This window comes from Danio rerio, chromosome 4 (assembly GCF_052040795.2).
Source record: "Danio rerio strain M-AB ecotype USA chromosome 4, GRCz13ab, whole genome shotgun sequence".
In the NCBI taxonomy this organism is placed as follows: domain Eukaryota; kingdom Metazoa; phylum Chordata; class Actinopteri; order Cypriniformes; family Danionidae; genus Danio; species Danio rerio.
In genome coordinates this window covers 66,314,984-66,334,826 of record NC_141024.2, presented here as the reverse complement: position 1 = coordinate 66,334,826, position 19,843 = coordinate 66,314,984, and the positions used below count along the sequence as shown (strand labels likewise).

The window sequence follows — 19,843 nt, the reverse complement described above, 5'->3', positions numbered from 1 at the left end:
AAACAGCAGAAAACTGTAAGGGCTCAACCGAAATTTAAATCTGGGATTTCTCACGGCATGAACGAGAAGCATACTCCTAGACAACCAAACCACTATGCAAAGGAATGTTTTATGTGCCGACACTATCTGCTGACAAACTGGGATTCTTCGAAAAACGTTTTTTATGAAAGCCATAAAGCCCTGTAAAACAACAGAACAATTGCAAGGGCTCGTCACGGATTTGAACCCAGGACCTCTCGCACTCTAAGCGAGAATCATACCCCTAGACCAACAAGCCACAAAAGCTTGAATATATCACAAGACATCAGAAGCAACAGATGGTCAGAAATCCTTATCTTACAAACATTGAAGCAGGGCTTTTGCTTCATTTGCACCCGGGACTTCTGCAAAGGTTAGTCCAGGCTTTGAAAACGGGACCTCTCGCACCTTATGCGAGAATCAAGCCCGTAGACCAACGAGCAACTGCAAAACAGCCACTTTACATAGCAACACTATCTGCTGACAAACTGGCATTCTCAGAAAAAAGGCCTCTGTGTAAGCCACAACGCCCTTACAAAACAAAAGACAACTGTAAGGGTTCACCTGAAATTTGAACCTAGGATTTCTCATGGCATGAACGAGAATCATACTCCTAGACCAGCAAGCCACTATGCAAGAAATATTATATGTGGCGACACTATCTGCTGACAAATTGGAATTCTTTGAAAGTCGTTTTTACGTAAGACATAATGCCCTGTAAAACACAGTACACCTGCAAGGGCTCGAGTGACGTCACTGACGTCACTGTCTCCGTTCGGTCGCCTACTGCGTTTTCTTGAAGTTTGGACTCGCTATTTACTCGCAATTTAAATCTTAATCATAAAATTCTTCCTCATTCGCTAACTATTTTTCTCTCCTACTTAGGGTGAACAAACCCTTAATACATTTATACAAACAAAACTGCTTTAAAACGGTCTGTCCCTCGAGCATCCGCCTGTTGTTTGTAGATTTAGCCTGCTAGCACCGCTGGTCAGCTAAAGCTACCAACCTCTTTTACCATACACTTTTGACATACTGGCTTTGCTCTTTACCCTGTAAAATGTTGCTTGCGTCTCTGTCCTTGTGTGCAGGAGAAGCATCGATGGAGGCGTTGGAGCTGGAGCTGGAAGAAGTGGAGTCCCAGATCCGGGCACTTCTGATGAGGTGGACGCGGCTGCAGGAACAACTGCTTGTTGTGCCTAATGCTAAGGCCGCCTCATCATCTAAGGTACGTGGAAATTACAACCACATCATTCCCTCTACCTCAACCCGCGTCCTTCTCTGTCCAGGCACAGCGCACCCGGGGCGCGGCTCGGCTCGGCCAGGCGTCATTCACACCGACACCCGGCTACCACGGCGCCTGGGTGCAGCCGCGTAAGGTGCTTGCCAGATCCTGGGGCAGAACGTCTCCTCCTCCCGTGTTCGAGATCTCCACGGAGAACCGCTTCTCCCCTCTCCGCGAGTCGGGTCCCGATGTGGCCATCATCGGTGACTCGATCGTTCGTCACGTCCGTGCCGCCTCCTCAAAAGGTAATAAAGTACGTACTTTCTGCTTTCCTGGTGCCCGTGTGAGAAATATTTCTACACAGATTCCAACCATCCTGGGTGCTGCCGAGAGCCCTGGTGCCGTTGTCCTCCACGTGGGGACAAAAGACACCAGGCTCAGGCAGTCGGAGATCCTGAAGAAGGACTTCAGGAGCCTGATCGAGGCGGTTCGACGCACCTCGCCCGCCTCGCAGATCATCGTTTCTGGGCCGCTTCCTACCTACCGCCGAGGAAATGAAAGGTTCAGTAGACTTTTAGCTCTGAATGAATGGCTAATAACATGGTGTAAAGAACAGAAATTGCTCTTTGCTAATAACTGGAATCTTTTCTGGGAGCGTCCTAGGCTCTTCCGTGCTGACGGCCTGCACCCCAGTCGAGCCGGAGCTGAACTCCTGTCAGACAACATCTCCAGATTACTTCGCACCATCTGACTAGCAGGTAAAAATTCACAAAATTCACATTATAGCCACCTAGACTCTTGTTCGTCCCACTTAAACATCAGTAACGCATATCTGGCAAATCCTATAGAGACTGTGTCTCTTCCTCGTATTATTAGATTAAGAAATAAACGTACTGTGTGCTCCAGAAAAAATCTATTAAGAATCAAACCAGAAAAACCAGTAGAAAGTGAAAATACAAATTTCGTAAGGCTTGGTCTCCTAAACATCAGGGGCCTCATGTACGAAGACTTGCGTGGAAATCTTACTAAAACATTGCGTACGCACAAAGCGTAAATGTGCGTACGCAGAAAAAAATTCAGATGTATGAAACACTGCGTACGCCGAATCTCACGCATATTCTTTTGTACATCTGAATGAACGTGAAACTGAGCGCAACATACACGAGCACTAAACCCCTCCCTGCCTCCTGCCGTATGAATATGCTAATGACTATGCTAATGGCAAAACCCAACGAAAAAGTAATGGCAAAGCAAGCAAAAAGAGAAACTTTGAACAGAATGTGAATTGGAGGTGCTGCTTTTGGAGGTAGACCGGAGAAAAGCGGTGTTATTTGCAAGTTTGTTCTCCGGAATTAACAACAAAAGAAAAAAATAGAGTGGGAGAGTTTAGCTGATGCGGTCAACACAGTTGGGTCTGAACATCGCACTGAGTGTGTTAAAAAAAAGAAATAGTGTGGTTTATATCTGTAAAATGTTGCAGGACGCTTAACAGTCTCAGTGGCACTACTCGTAAGACGCATGTGATCAAGAATTGATATGTTTGAACATGAACTCGGCTCGAATCCAGCGTCTGATGAACTCTTTCTTGTTTTTTCCCCCGCTACATATCAGATTTTGCCAACTATTTATCACGAGAATGACAAGTAGGAATCATCAATAAGTTCATATCAATAAGCATCATATTTTATTTGCACATTTATTGAATGTAAATGTTTCTGATTCACGCATGCAAATTCATCTTCAGATAGTGTCTTTATAGCAATGTGCGTGTGGTAGATAGCTCAGATTACATTGGGAAAACAGGCGACTGCTGCAAATTGTGCTTTAATGTTTAGCTGGTCAAATGTATGGTATGGAAACCTTATATACCTTATATTCTGAGCGTGAAACCAGGCGTCTGCAAAGTTTTTGTGCGTACGCAGCGTTGATACATGAGGCCCCTGGTCACTTGCACCTAAAGCACTTATCATTAATGAAATAATAACAGAAAACAATCTTAATGCACTCTGTCTCACTAAAACCTGGCTGAAACAAAATGACTATATTAGCTTAAATGAAGCAACTCCTCCAGGATTCTTATATAAACATGGCTCGTCAAACTGGTCGTGGTGGTGGAGTTGCATCAATCTTTAGTGATTTCCTTAATATTAATTAGAGAAAAGGACTTATGTTTAGCTCCTTTGAAGTATTATCGCTTAATGTTCAGCTTCCAGATACTATGCAAAAAGCTATGTTATCTCTCGCTTTAATCACCATATATAGACCCCCAGGACCCTATGTCACTTTTCTAAAATAATTTTCTGATTTTATTTTTGACTTACTAGTCAAAACTGATAAAATGCTAATTGTAGGTGACTTTAACATCCACATAGATGACACTAACGATACATTAGGGCTCGCGTTTATGGATTTAATACACTCACTTGGGATAAAGCAAAACGTTGTGGGTCCAACCCATCGCTTAAAGCATACATTAGATCTAATTCTGTCTTATGGAATCAAGGTTATTGACGTAGACATTATACCACAAAGTGATGATATTACAGATCACTACCTCTTACTATATAAGCTGTGTTTACCTGAAATCAGCAAACCCGCTCCAATACTCCGCCCTAGTAGAACTATTGTTTCGTCAACTAAAGATGAATTTATAAATAACTTACCTGATCTCTCTCTATTTCGTAATGCACCCGCAAACTCAAATGATCTTGATGTAGTAACCAGCAGTATGGATGCCATCTTTACTAGCACACTAAATACTGTGGCACCCATCAAATTAAAAAAGGCTAGAGAGATTAAAACTATACCATGGTATAATAGTCATACTCGTGCGCTCAAAACAGCAACCCGTGCCCTGAAACGTAAATAGAAAAAAACTAATTTAGAGGTCTTTAGAATTGCGTACAAAAACAGTATGTCCAGCTATAGGAGGGCTCTAAAATCTGCCAGGACTGAGCACCTGTGCAAACTGATAGAAAATAATCATAACAATCCTAGATTTTTATTTAACACCATCTCTAAATTAGCAAATAATCGGTCATCCCTGGAACAAACTACTCCACCGCAAATTAGTAGTGATGACTTCATGAATTTTTTCAGTAATAAAATAGAAGGCTTTAGACAGAAAATAGGAGATGCCAAACTTTCTGCACCGGCTTATACTCCAAATCCTGTAAATATTTCATTAAATCATAATAATAACCTACACTGCTTCAAAATCATAGAACATGAAGAGTTAGTAAAAATTATAAATAGCTCTAAACCAGCTACGTGTATGCTGGACTCAATTCCAACAAAATTAAGCCTATTATTAAGAAACCGCAACTAGACACCAACAACTTAGCTAACTATAGGCCTATTTCAAATCTTCCATTTATGTCTAAAATACTAGAAAAAGTTGTTTCCACTCAATTATGCTCTTTTCTGCAGACGAACAATATTTTTGAAGTGTTTCAGTCAGGTTTCAGGGCTCACCACAGTACAGAAACCGCCTTAGTGAAAATAACCAACGATTTACTCTTAGCTGCTGACCGAGGGTGCGTCTCGCTATTAGTTTTACTCGATATTAGTGCGGCATTTGACACCATTGACCACAATATCCTCATAAATCGCTTAAAGTCTACAGGTGTCCAGGGACAGGCTCGACAATGGGTTAAGTCATACTTAACTGACCGCTGCCAGTTTGTGAATCTTAATGGACAGCCTTCACAAATCTGCCCAGTAAAGTATGGGGTGCCTCAAGGATCAGTTTTAGGCCCTTTACTGTTTACAATTTACATGCTACCTCTGGGAGACATTATTAGAAGACATGGGATCAGCTTTCACTGCTATGCAGATGATACTCAATTATATATTTCAACTAAACCTGACGAGACGTCTGAACTTTCTAAACTAACTGAGTGTATCAAAGACATCAAAGACTGGATGACCAACAATTTTCTTCTCTTAAACTCCGACAAAACAGAATTATTACTTATTGGGCCTAAATCTTGCACACAGCTGATCTCGCAACTCAATTTACAATTAGAGGGATACAAAGTTAGCTTTAGCTCTACTATAAAAGATTTGGGTGTCATATTAGACAGCAATCTAACTTTTAAAAACCATATATCCCATGTCACAAAAACTGCCTTCTTTCATCTGAGAAATATCGCTAAATTACGAAATATGCTATCTATCTCAGATGCAGAAAAGCTAGTCCATGCTTTTATGACTGTGAGACTGGATTACTGTAATGCTCTATTTGCTGGCTGCCCAGCATCCTCTATTAACAAACTTCAATTAGTACAAAATGCAGCAGCCAGTGTTCTGACCAGGTCTAGAAAATATGATCATATAACCCCAATTTTATCCTCCTTACAACGACTGCCTGTTAAGTTTCGTATTGAATTTAAAATATTACTTCTCACCTATAAAGCTCTAAATAATCTAGCTCCTGTTTATCTAACCAACCTTCTGTCTCGCTACAAACCAACTCGCTCTTTAAGATCTCAAAATTCAGGGCTTCTGGTAGTACCTAGAATAGCAAAATCAAGTAAAGGAGGTCGAGCCTTCTCTTTCATGGCTCCTACACTCTGGAATAGCCTTCCTGATAACGTCCGAGGCTCAGACACACTCTCCTAGTTCAAAACTAGATTAAAGACCTATCTGTTTAGTAAAGCATACACTCAATGCATCACCTAGCGGGTTCCACACTGGCTTCTGCATCTTGCTTATATACACTATGAACAGCAGCTACGCTAATTATTTTCTTTATTCTCTATTTTCACCTGGGGATACTCATCCCGAGGTCCTCAGATTATGCGGAGTCACTTATTGGATCCAAAACCAGCGACGTGATGATCCCAAGGATTCCATATCCGGGACCAGGCCATATCCTGAGCTGCTGCTGCGCTGATGGTCGTGGGGAGTGGAGAACATGAGTCTGATTCCAGCGACGCTCCAGGGACAGACGAGTCTTCGCTGAGGCCATCTTCCAGCTTAAACCACGGCGAATGAAGTTCTGCACAAGACTTTTGGCCAGCGGAGAAATTAAAATGGTCGTGCCCAACTGAGTCTGGTTCTCTCAAGGTTTTTTTTCTTCACTCCCATCAGGTGAAGTTTTTTTTCCCTCTCCGCTGTCGCCACTGCCTCGCATGGTTCAGGATTGGTAAAGCTACGCATCGATGAATGTGCTCTTCAGTGTTGAACTCTCAGTAATGATTAAATCACACTGAACTGAGCTAAACTGAACTGAACTGAACTTAAATACTAAAACCTGAACCACACTGTTCCAGTTACTGAACCACACTGTTCCAGTTACTATGACCATTTATGTGAAGCTGCTTTGACACAATCTACATTGTAAAAGCGCTATACAAATAAAGCTGAATTGAATTGAATTGAGTGTGTCAATGGTGATTCCATCATTTGCTGCACCAACATCCAGTGCAGTCCCAGCTTCACCTGCACCTGCTGTTCCTCCACCTGCACCTGCTCCACCTGCACCTGCTGTTCCTCCACCTGCACCTGCTCCACGGGAACAGGAGAAGGAAAGTGGAGTCCACAAAAGGAAGTATGTGCGTGCGGTTACTTTTAATGTTTGCAGCAAATGTGGGCAACCAAAGACTAAGGAGTTTGGCCATAGCCGATTTGGTAATGCCACATTTTGCCTGCAAACTTCAAATGGCAAATCCTTAGAGGACTGGTTGGCAGAATAGCACCAGCAAAATAAAGGACAAACTCCAGCTCCAGAATAAAGGACAAATTGCTATATATATTTTTGTAAATGTTACATGGGTACTCTCTCTCATTTTATTTAATTTTTGTGTGTTAATATTTAGCATTTTAAAGTGGCACTTATAGGCCCACTCTTATTTTGTCTTGTGTTCTTATTTAATATTTGTGTGCATTTTATGTAAAAATATATTTATATTTCTTAAAAAAATAACATTTTATACATTGCTTAAATACTATATTTTATATAATAAGTGCCCCCACTCTTGCATTTTATTATTTATTTATATTATTGTTTAATATATTGTGTATATAAAAATAAATATAAATACAGAGTATTGTTTTTATATAATGTGTATAATAAATAAATATATTTATATATAGTATTGTTTTAATATATTATATGTGCATAATAAATAAATATATATTGTATTGTTTTTATTTATTGTATATTATATAGTTTATATATTAAGATATGTTTTTATTTTGTTTTTTACATTTTTAAAATTGTTTTGCGATTTTAATATTTGTATTCATTTTAATAAACCATTTTGCATATTACTTGTTTTTGTGTGCATTCATTTAAAGTTATTACATAAAGAAATATAACATATATTAATATATATATAAGAACAATATCCACATAATAATAGTAATATCAATATAATTGCCTGTGTTACGTCAGTAAAATTTCAATAAGAGCGCAGCTGATTGGCTCCGCTGAAACTGACACTGATTGGATATTTTGTTACACAGATCGTGTGTTCGAATCCAGCATGCAAAAAATGACATTTAGAATGACATGCAATATGCAACCAAAATACCACATTATGCACAGTGACAAAGCCGCGAACACTACTGCAAGCGAAATTTGACGCATTTTTCCGTTTTTTGCGGCTTGTTCGCTTGCGAGTGAGCGAGAAGATTGGGCCCCTTCCTATGCTAAGCGAGCGCTCTATCATTTGAGCTAATTCCCCTCGGAAAAATTCAAATTGGTAGTTTTTGGCGTGGTCAAAAAAAAAAAGATCACATCTGCTCTGTGGTGGCCTCTTTGCCCTGCCCGCCATTTAGTCTATGAAATATTAAATCGTTAAATGGCAGCTGAAATAGCTCAGTTGGGAGAGTGTTAGACTGAAGATCTAAAGGTCCCTGGTTAGATCCAGGCTTTGGTAAAATAGTGTTGTTTTTCTGTTTTGGGCACAAGAGTTAGGTGACCGAAAGTCACCCAAAAAGCCTAGCTGCTGCACCCTTAAGTCCAACTGCTTCCACTTGACCAAAAAGCTATCTTACTTCCAGATGGTCACGTCGCTTCTGGTAATGATTGAATCAGGAGAGTTTCACTTTAAACCTTTTCGCTTTAAAAAGGCAAGAAAACAGAGGTGGAAAATGCAGGCATTGTTCCCGCTATCTCTCGCATCCAAAGCGAGCGCTTTACCATTTGAGCTAACTCCCCGCAGAGCAATCAAAAAATTGGCGATTTTCGACGTGGTCAAATTAGAAAAAAAAAGATCACATTTGCTCTGTGGTGGCCTCTTTGCCCTGCCTGCCGTTTAGTCGTCAAAATGCCTGGAATAGTGCGCTTTTCTTTTGAAGGCCCTACCTGGTCCTGCTCCAGTAAACGTGTGAGGAGCCCTGCATGCCGAATGACGAGTTACTCAGAAATCAATGCACATTGGCACTGCCTTGTATTGACATTCTGCTACTTTCTGGCAAGGCCGTTTTCTTTTTTTTTTTTTTTTTTCTCTTTAGCCCGGGCAGCACCAATTAGAAGACTTGAGGTTCCATGGTGTAATGGCTAGCACTCTGGACTCTGAATCCAGCGATCCGAGTTCAAATCTCAGTGGGACCTTGTTTTTTTACCAGCACCGCACAAAAAAAGCTGGAATAGCATTCTTATCTCTTGAAGGCCGGAGAATGACAGTTATACTGAGCTTTTTAGCAAACATGGTAGAAAGTGGCCGGTTAGCTCAGCTGGTTAGAATGTGGTGCTAATAATGCCAAGGTCGTGGGTTCGATCCTTGTACTGGACAAACTTTTACCCTTTAAGGCCTCAGAGGCATTTCAGGATTCTGCTTAGTCTCACAGACATGGATGCAGCAGGATACCTTAAATGAGCAGCCGAAATAGCTCAGTTGGGAGAGCGTTAGACTGAAGATCTAAAGGTCCCTGGTTCGATCCCGGGTTTCGGCAAAACAGTGCTGTTGTTCTATTTTGTGCACAAGGGTCAGGTGACTGAAAGTCACCCAAAAAGCCTAGCTGCTTCACCCTTAAGTCCACCTACTTCCACTTGACCAAAACGCTATCTTCCTCCCAGATAGTCACGTTGCTTCTGGCGATGATTCCAATGGCCTGATCGACAGCACTCTATAATGCTATGTATTTAGCGTTTTGATGTCCCACTGCGGACACGCTGCTGAATAAAAGAAAACTGTGACTTGATAGGGCTTCTGAAGGGTTGCAATGATATGTACTACACAGAAACCGGCAAAGCTGACGTAAGTAGTTTCGCTTTAAACCCTCAAGGTGCCACCAGCTTTGCAAAAAAAGCCAATGTAAAAAGGCATGAAAACAGGGGTGGAGAATGCAGGCATTGTCCCCGCTACCTCTAGCATGTAAAGCGAGCGCTTAACCATTTGAGCTAATTCCCCTCAGAGCAATCAAAAATTGGCGATTTTCGACGTGGTCAAATTAGAAAAAAAGATCACATTTGCTCTGTGGTGGCCTCTTTGCCCTGCTTGCCGTTTAGTCGTCAAAATGCCTGGAATAGTGCGCTTTTTTTTTGAAGGCCCTACCTGGTCCTGCTCCAGTAAACGTGTGAGGAGCCCTGCATGCCAAATGACGAGTTACTCAGAAATCAATGCACATTGGCACTGCCTTGTATTGACATTCTGCTACTTTCTGGCAAGGCCGTTTTCTTTTTTTTTTTTTTTTTTTACATTTTTTTCCGTTTAGCCCGGGCAGCACGAACTAGAAGACTTGAGGTTCCATGGTGTAATGGTTAGCACTCTGGACTCTGAATCCAGCAGTCCGAGTTCAAATCTCGGTGGGACTTTGTTTTTTTACCAGCACCGCACGAAAAAAGCTGGAATAGCATTCTTATCTCTTGAAGGCCGGAAAATGACAGTTACTCTGAGCTTTTTAGGAAACATGGCAGAAAGTGGCCGGTTAGCTCAGCTGGGTTCGATCCCCGTACTGGCCAAGCTTTTACCCTTTAAGGCCTCAGAGGCATTTCAGGATTCTGCTTAGTCTCACAGACATGAATACTGCAGGATACTTTTGAAAGGGCAGACGAAATAGCTCAGTTGGGAGTGTGTTAGACTGAAAATATAAAGGTTCCTGGTTCGATCCCGGGTTTAGGCAAAACAGTGCTGTTGTTTTAATTTGTGCACAAGGGGCAGGTGACTGAAGGCCCTACCTGGTCCTGCTCCAGTAAACGTGTGAGGAGCCCTGTACGCCGAATGACGAGTTACTCAGAAATCAATGCACATTGCCACCGCCTTGTATTGACATTCTGCTACTTTCTGGCAAGGCCGTTTTATTATTATTTTTTTTACATTTTTTTTTCTTTAGCCCGGGCTGCACCAACTAGAAGACTTTTATTAAGCTTGGCAGTAAGTGGCCGGTTAGCTCATACTGCCACCTGTAAGTCGTGGTTATTCTTGGTTAAACCGGCCAATCACTTTGTGAGCTGGAACCAAGATTTGTTTTACTCTTGGTTTTACCAGGCCAATCACGTTTCAAGCTGGAACCAAGATTCACCCTATTCTTGGTTAAGGCAGCCAATCGTGTTCCGAGTTACAATGAACGCTATGGCCAATCAGAGCCCTTATACCATCCATGATTTGTATTGTAATAAAAGATTTCGTCGCGGATTAATTCGGAAACCAATTGCAAAGTAAGTATTTTTTTAACAAGATGGTTTAAATGAATAACCATTACAGTAACGTTAATTACTACAACATAATTATTATATGATTGTTATAGATGTTTTATAACGTTATTTGGTAAGATTAATGTTAGCCGACCAAGCAAACTGTAGTTTTACTACAAACATTTTAATGCAGTTATTAATTAATTAATATGGATCATGCATGATTGCATCACTAATAATAAACCAACAATATAAGGGTCACACATCAATACATCACTAATAATAATGTTATTATTATTAGTGATGGATTAAATTGTGACCCTTATATTATTGTTTTATTATTAGTGATGCAATCATGCGTGATCCATATTGTTTTATGCTTTATGATTAGTGATGTATTATGCGTGAGCATTATTAGATTAGTTTATGATTAGTGATGTAGTGATATGTGAGCGTTATTATAGTATTTGTTTATAATTAGTGACTGATGAATTGAGCCTTATATTTATTATTAGTGAAGTGATTCATTAATGTGTGAGAATAATGCACGGGCATTATTGTAACTATGGTAGTAAATGACAATATAAAGTGAAGTAATGTATAATAACTGCATTAAAATGTTTGTAGTAAAACTGTACAGTGTGCTTGGTCGGCTAACATTAATCTTAACAAACAACGTCATATAACATCTATAACAATCATATAATAATTGTGTTGTTGTAATTAATGTTACTGTAATGGTTATTCATTTAAACCAGCTTGTTATAAAAATACTTACTTTGTAATTGTTGTCCGAATTAATCCACAACGAAATCTGTTAATACAGTACAAATCATGAATGTTATAAGGGCTCTGATTGGCCATAGCGTTCATTGTAACTCGGAACATGATTGGCTGCCGTAACCAAGAATAGGGTGATTCTTGGTTCCAGCTCAGGACAAGATTGGCCAGCGTAACCAAGAATTAAAAAAAATCTTGGTTCCAACTCGAAACGTGATTGGCCGGTGTAACCAAGAATAACCACGAATTACAGGTGGCAGTATGCGCCACTGGCCCAGTCTGCATCAGCAGTGCTCATTAGCATGCTGCTTGGAAAGAGGACACGGCTCGGTCAACATGCAGTTCCTTCAACGCTTGCTGTGCTTTCTTGTCATGGCAAGTTGTGGTGTCGATAGGATGCTCTAACACAGAGCATGTGACAGTCCCTCCCAAGAAGAACTGTGATCCAGGCTCTGAGACTTTCTCTTCTCCAGGAGGAGGTTACAAATGTTAGAGTTATTTTTGTCAGAGCAGCTGCAGCACACCTGGGTGGAAGCCCACAGCTAGGCTTGATGGTCTAGCCTGGTGGTCTAGTAATTAGGATTCGGCGCTCTCAACGCCGCGGCCAGAGTTCGATTCCTTGTCAGGGAACTTCCTTTTCACCTCCATGGTGAACTTCGAGCAGTGGTGCCGATGATATCTTCGCAAAAGCAAGAAAGCGGCTCTGAGCACAAAAGACGTCCTTTGAGCTGGAGTCGAACTTACGACCTAAGAATTGGTCCTACAGTCCTCCCTCTACCAACTGAGCTTTCGAAGTCCAACGTAGCAGTTCCACAACCACACCCTATAAGGTAGCTGCAGTCCGACCGCTGGCCAAAAAGGACAGGAGCAAAAGTACTTAAGCCTTCCCATACCAGGAGTCGAACCCGCGTCACCTGGGTGAAAATCAGGAATCCTGACTGCTAGACCATATGAAAATTGCCACTTTTGAAACCCAGTCTTGGCACAAACTCCAGTTCTTTCTGATCGCTGGCACGTCCCTGCTCCGCTTTAACAAGTGCCACTCATACACTTACACATTCTCTCATTCACAGTTTCTTGGTTTCCGTAACGAGAATCTTCTGATCCATAGTCATAAGCGCTATTCTTTGTGCCACTCTGTTCAGCACCTTGTTAGCACATTGCTTGAAGCAAGGACAAGGCTCTGTCAACCCGGAGTTCCTTCACCACACATTCTGCTTTGTTTTTATGGCAAGAGGTTGTGTGGATGGGATGCTCTTCCAGGATTCCTGACAGTCCCTCCATAGAAGACCTGAGATCCAGGGTCGGAGACTCTCTCCTCTCCAAGAGGAGGTTAAAAGTCTTTTGTGTCTCTGTGTCAGAGCACTTAGGTGTTGCTGCAGCTCAGAGACCTACAAGTGGAGGAGATTACACTGCAAGTTGGCTGGATGACCTCTAAGGGGTCGGCAGTTATGCCACACGTAGGCTGGGTTTGCGATTGATGTAGCTGTAGTAGACATTCATAAAAATAAAAAAAATTAAAACTGGTTACTCTGAGGTTGTGTTTAGGGTTGGGGTAGGTGTAAAATTGAATAAAACATAGCGGGTTACTGTGAGGTTGGGCCTAGGGCTGGGGTAGGTGTGATTTTAATAAACTGCAATAGGTTGTATTCTGTGCCATGTACAAGACATTGAATCAATGAAACCCACATGGAGGTTTGTTACTGTGAGGTTGGGTTAAGAGTTGTGGTAGGTTGTGTTGTAAAATAGCAATTAGTTTTTTATTATTATTGTCTCTTTTTCTTTTAATCAAACAATTATTTGTATTGGTCATGTAAGGGTCATATATTAACTGAACTTCTAATGTTGTGGGTGAGTGCTGTGCATACTAATTAGCATTTTTGCAGAAGTAGATAGATGCGGGTCCAAAATTAAATTCAGCTCTGCAGAAACTTCCTGTCTGAAGAGAGGTGTTAAAACTGAACACAAAACATAGAAAGATGTATACTTTGTTGTTGGGCAGAGAATTCGTAGAAAAAGAGGAAGTATGTCGAAGGTGTGGCCAATGGAGGACTGAACAATGACTGACAAGTGACGTTACACCAAAACTCCACCTGTTAAGATCGGTGGTGTATATATGCTGAAGTCAGGAAATGTATGTTTGTTGCGAACCTCTTGAATGTAATTCTTGTATTGCATTGGGGTAATGTAACCCAGAGCTCTGTCATCGAATTATTCATTTGTATCCAATAAATTGTTACGATTTTTGACATTGAAGAAAAACCTCTCCAGACCTTTTCTCTTGAACACGCATGGAATAGAGATAGAAATTCCAACAATATGTTAAAATATATTTGAAAAATATTATATACATAGAGAGAGAGAAAGACAGAGACATTAAACCGATGAGATAGAAACTAGAAAAATAGTTGCACTTGTAACACTTTGAGGAAGTAACACTTTGAGGAACTGAGATTTGATGTGAGAGGACAAGATTGAGTTTAGGTGCAAAAACTAAATAGAATAATAATATTAGTAATAATAATGATTAAAAAAATAAATAAAAAATTGTTATGGCTTACACTGGCTGTTTTCATCTATGAAAGTCAGCTGCATAAGACTATCTAAGCCATCATCTAGGGTCAAAGAAAAATCATGGACACTTAGTGGATGTGGATGAACAAGATGAAGTGAGTTTAATTTTTCTAAATTTAAAAAGGATAAACACCAAGAAAGAAATCGATAATTAAACATTGCATTTCAGATATAAAAATATATATTAAACAAACATGAGGGGTCAAGGCCTAATATGAACCCTGAGATATAGCAATAATGTTGAACAATTTTATCACATGGTAGGCCATGTCATAATTTGTGTTTTATGAATAATAACCCAACTGTGTCTTGTTTTTTAGTCTCCACCATCATAGTGCCCTACAGCTTTGCCTGCAGACTAAGCAGACCATAGTGCTGAGTGGATGGGAGTGAAGATGCCAAACTTTACTTAAAACTATTATTGGAGGTCAAATTGATTTTAAACTTAATAAAACCTGTCTCATTGGTTAAACTCTAGAATGTGGTCACTATGGCTCACATAGTTCTTGAGTGCATGTTTCCCTAACATCAGAGATACCAAGTTCTGAAGGAAAACTGAGAAAGAGGTTGCAGTGGAGAAGAGCAGTAACTGGTCTCCATGAGACATTATTCCAAAGACGGGTAAGACTCTCGTTGGCCACCGGGAGCGACCTAAGCCAGGAATTTTGTCGCGGAAGACTAGGCACCTGTACAATAGGCAGGTGTTGAGTGAGATGGTTGTGGAGTGGAGCAGTGATGCTTGAAAGGCCTAGAGCATCCGAGTATTGAGGGGCACTGTGAAAGATCAGTAGTCTGCCTCAGAAATGTGGGCTCCTCCAAACCGGACCACAGCGAACTGCTAAATATGTCTGGAGATCAGACACTCAGAAAAAGGAACTTGTGGGTAAAGTAAGAGGCAGGGTGCTGTCAAGAACCATTTGAGACCATATGATGACTGGTAATATGAAGGAGACAGAATTTATTAAGGTTTTGTTATGAAAATAATAACTAAGAAAAAGGCTTAGAGGAAAATATTCAATGAATCTCTAAATGTATAATGTTGAAATGATATTTAACTATTTTTGCAAATTTTCATAGGTTTACTGATACAGGGCATGAACAGGATATAGGAGGAAGTACAATGTATGGTGGTGACTAAAGAAGAAGAAACAACTATTGGTAACTGAAGAAGTCATTTGAATTATAAATTTTGATGGAATTGATTATTTAAGTAAAGATTTACTTAAAACTAAATATTATGTTGAATCATCTAAATTAAGACAGGATATTAAAAACTAGAAAAGGTTGGTATCAGAAAAAAAAATATTTATGCGTAAAGAAGAAATGGAAATATAAAAAATTTAACTCACGTCATCGGGTAAAAAATTTATAGTTCTAATCTGATAAAAGAATTGAAACAGAATCAAAGAGTTTAAGAAAACAGATTTTCTTTCACATGTAACCATGTGAAGAAGTTTAATGATGAAGTCAAAATACAGCTGAAAGAAACGGATGAGAAAATTTAGTGATTTTTTAATTAGCTTATAAAAGTATATAAAAAGTGTATGGGCAACTAGTTGAACCGAAATGACGTAGAACTAATTAGTAGCCAAAAGAAAATCATAAAAATGATTAGAAGAAACTAAGTAATAAATAGTTGAGAAAATGAATTATCAAAAGTAGTGTCAAATTCAAAAACTGATTGATTATTAGTGAAATACTTAAATGGAGGATTATAAAATTAACCAGCGTAGTGAAGAGGTTGTATGTCGTTGAGCAATTAAGAGAAACACCTAGACAAGCTCATATGGAATCTGTTTTAGAAATTTTATTTAAGCTAAATTTTAACTGAGTTATAAACATAGATGTGACTAATTTAATTTGAATACAATTTTACAAGTAAGCAACAAACAAAATAAGATTGTGTTTAGTCTATGATTTAGAAGCAATTAAGGAGAATAGATTTTAAAGCTGAGGTTAATAGTGTATGCAGAAATATGGTCATACTGATGAAAAAATGTAAAGTGATTGATTTTTGAATTATTAGAGAGAGTGGTGTTGATTAAGCATGTTGATAAAAGTTTACGTGCAGAAAAACAGTGGACACCTAATTGATTGAAATTAAACAGGTGTTATGACATTTATATGGAACTAGATTTAAAGGAAGTAAGTAAAAATTATAGGGGATTAGATGACACGCCTCAATATTAGGATGAGTGGTGTCTGAGATAAGTGGAGTCAGATCGCCAAATAAATAAGCCATTTCAAATAACTGTAAACTGGTGAATGTAAAACACATGGTAATAAGACTAATATGAATTATAGACTTTCATTATATTTAGAGATCAGAAACTGCAAGAGACGAATGAGGGTGAGGTTATAATTGATTATAGAGATATGGGAGAACAGGTGAATAAAAATTTATCTCCTAGTCATGATTAACAGCTATAATGAATGGCTGGAGGAGTGGCCAGCAAGCAAAGAGGACAGTCAGACAGTGATGAAGTGTTTAATAAAATAACTTTTTTTAAGTGTTTAATAACTTTTATGCTTTTTATCTTTTATTTTAAGACATTTGTATGTTTTTTTCATAATCTTTTATTTTAAGACATTTTAAGATTATTTTATTTTAAACACATCATTATGAGTTTAAGATTCTTTTATTTGAAGATGATTTTAAGATTCTTTTATTTGAACTCATTTTTGAAGATTATTTTAGTTTGAGCCATTTGGTGGCTTTTCTCTCTCTCTTAGAAAGAGGAAGTAATGTCCAGGGGTTACAAAGGGCCAAGGGACTGCAGAATGACTGATAAGTGACGTTAAACCAAAACTCCACCTGTTAAGGTCAGTTGTGTATATATGCTGGAGTCAGGAAATGTATGTTAGTTGCGAACATCTTGAATGTAATTCTTGTATTGCATTGGGGTAATGTAACCCAGAGCTCTGTCATCGAATTATTCATTTGTATCTAATAAATTACTAATATTTTTAGCATTGAAGAAAACCCTCTCCAGACCTTTTCTTATTGAACACGCATAGAATTGGCAAGATATTCCAACAGTAGAGCATGAGACTCTTAATCTCAGAGTCCTGGGTTCGAGCCCCACGTTGGGCGTTTCTGTTACTTTTCCCTCTCTCTCTCAGCAAACTTACATTAGGGTTCATATAGCAGACCTTTTGAGACAAAGTTACGCGTTTCTACCACTGTAGATGACCTTTCTCTAAGTCTCTGTGGCGCAATAGGTTAGCTTGTAGGCTGTTAACTGATAGGTTGGTGGTTCAAGCCCACCCAGGGACGAATTAGGCATTTTGCTGCCTTGCAACTGCTAACACGTGCACTGGGCATATATCCTGGGCCACATTCCGTCCAGCATTACAAGATGAAATCAGGATTTAGCAGAAGATTGTCACGGGTAGGGAAGGTATTACTGAAAACGTTGTCTAGCTCTTGAAAGAGCTTCTTATCAGCCCGGCTAGTTCAGTCTGTAGAACATGTGATTCTTAATCTCAGGGTCGTGGGTTCGAGCCCCACATTGGGTGTCTCTGTTACTTTTCTCTCTCTCTCAGCAAACTTACATTAGGGTTCATATAGCAGACCTTTTGAGACAAAGTTACGGCTTTCTACCATTGTAGTTGACCTTTCCCTAAGTCTCTGTGGCGCAATAGGTTAGCACGTTCGGCTGTTAACTGAAAGGTTGGTGGTTCAAGCCCACCCAGGGACGAATTAGGCATTTTGCTGCCTTGCAACTGCTAACACGTGCACTAGACATAGATCCTGGGCCACATTCTGTCCAGCGTTACAAGATGAAATCAGGATTTAGCAGAACATTGTCACGGGTAGGGAAGGTATTACTGTAAACGGTACCTAGCTCTTGTAAGGACTCCTCATCAGCTCAGCTAGTTCAGTCGGTTGAGCATGAAACTCTTAATCTCAGGGTCGTGGGTTCGAGCCCCACGTTGGATGTTTATGTTGCCTCTCTCTCTCTCTGCAAACTTACATTAGGGTTCATATAGCAGACCTTTTGAAACAAAGTTCCGCCTTTCTACCACTGTAGGTGACCTCTTACTAAGTCTCTGTGGTGCAATCGGTTAGTGCGTTCGGCTGTTAACTGAAAGGTTGGTGGTTCAAGCCCACCCAGTGACAAATTAGGCATTTTGCTGCCTTACAACTGCTAACACGTGCACTGGACATATATCCTGGGCCACATTCTGTCCAGCGTTACAAGATGAAATCAGGATTTAGCAGAAAATTGTCACGGGTAGGGAAGGTGTTACTGTAAACGGTGTCTAGCTCTTGTAAGGACTCCTCATCAGCTCAGCTAGTTCAGTCGTTAAAGCATGAGACTCTTAATCTCAGGGTCGTGGGTTCGAGCCCCACGTTGAGCGTTTCTGTTACTTTTCTCTCTTTCTTACAGCAAACTTACATTAGGGTTCATATAGCAGACCTTTTGAGACAGAGTTACGCCTTTCTACCACTGTAGGTTACCTTTCCCTAAGTCTCTGTGGCGCAATAGGTTAGTTTGTAGGCTGTTAACTGATTGGTTGGTGGTTCAAGCCCACCCAGGGACGAATTTGGCATTTTGCTGCCTTGCAACTGCTAACACGTGCACTGGGCATAGATCCTGGGCCACATTCTGTCCAGCGTTAAAAAATGAAATTAGGATTTAGCAGAAGGTTGACACGGGTAGGGAAGGTATTACAGTAAACGGTGTCTAGCTCTTGAAAGGACTCCTCATCAGCTCGTCTAGTTCAGTCGGTAGAGCATGAAAACCTTAATCTCAAGGTCGTGGGTTCGAGCCCCACGTTGGGTGTTTCTGTTGCCTCTATTAGCAAACTTTCATTAGGGTTTATATAGCAGACCTTTTGAAACAAAGTTCCGCCTTTCTACCACTGTAGGTGACCTCATACTAAGTCTCTGTGGCGCAATCGGTTAGCGCGTTCGGCTGTTAACTGAAAGGTTGGTGGTTCAAGCCCACCCAGGGACGAATTAGGTATTTTGCTGCCTTGCAACTGCTAACACGTGCACTGAGCATATATCCTGGGCCACATTCTGTCCAGCGTTACAAGATGAAAGTTATGGTGTAGAGTCGGGTTGGCAGAAACTACAAGCATTTCCGTTTTTGCGAGGTTCAGCTGAAGATGATGATCTTTCATCCAGTGTGAAATATCCAACAGGCAGGCTGAGATGCGAGCTGGAACCGAGGGATCATCAGGATGAAAAGAGAGGTATAGCTGGTTATCATCAGCATAGCAGTGGTAGGAGAATCCATGTCTCTGGATGACTGGTCCTAGAGATGACGTGTAGATTGAGAAGAGAAATGGCCCAAGAACAGAGCCTTGAGGTACCCCAGTGTTTAGATGCTGTAGGTTGGACACCTCTCCCCTCCAAGACACCCTGAATGACCTGTCAGAGAGGTAAGATCTGAACCATTGAATAACAGTGCCCGCAACGCCCAGTGACTCGAGCATAGATAGCAGGATCTGGTGGTTGACAGTGTCAAAAGCAGCTGACAAGTCCAGCAAAATGAGGACTGATGATTTAGAGTCTGCTTTAGCCAGTCTGAGATCCTCCACGACAGAGAGCAGGGCAGTCTCAGTTGAGTGGCCTTTCTTAAAGCCGGATTGCTTGTTGTCCATGAGATTGTTTTGAGTAAGAAAGTCCAGGACTTGATTGAATACTA

General features: G+C 40.4%; 1 protein-coding gene and 3 non-coding genes across 4 annotated transcripts; all 4 read left to right on the top strand.

Moving 5' to 3' along the window:
- The first annotated feature begins 1,099 nt into the window (after window positions 1–1,099).
- LOC147845210 (uncharacterized) lies at window positions 1,100–7,096 on the top strand. Its single transcript, XM_087250593.2, has 2 exons — window positions 1,100–1,804; window positions 1,907–7,096. The coding sequence occupies exons 1-2, from the start codon at window positions 1,221–1,223 to the stop codon at window positions 1,992–1,994; spliced, it is 672 nt and encodes a 223-aa protein (XP_087106719.1). The 5' UTR covers window positions 1,100–1,220; the 3' UTR covers window positions 1,995–7,096.
- Window positions 7,097–9,075: 1,979 nt separating this feature from the next.
- Window positions 9,076–9,148, top strand: trnaf-gaa (transfer RNA phenylalanine (anticodon GAA)). The gene has a single exon. It is a non-coding gene; the product is annotated as a tRNA-Phe (tRNA).
- Window positions 9,149–9,938: 790 nt separating this feature from the next.
- On the top strand, window positions 9,939–10,010 carry trnaq-cug (transfer RNA glutamine (anticodon CUG)). Its single transcript has one exon. It is a non-coding gene; the product is annotated as a tRNA-Gln (tRNA).
- Window positions 10,011–19,073: 9,063 nt separating this feature from the next.
- Window positions 19,074–19,147, top strand: trnan-guu (transfer RNA asparagine (anticodon GUU)). Its single transcript has one exon. It is a non-coding gene; the product is annotated as a tRNA-Asn (tRNA).
- Window positions 19,148–19,843: the final 696 nt, after the last annotated feature.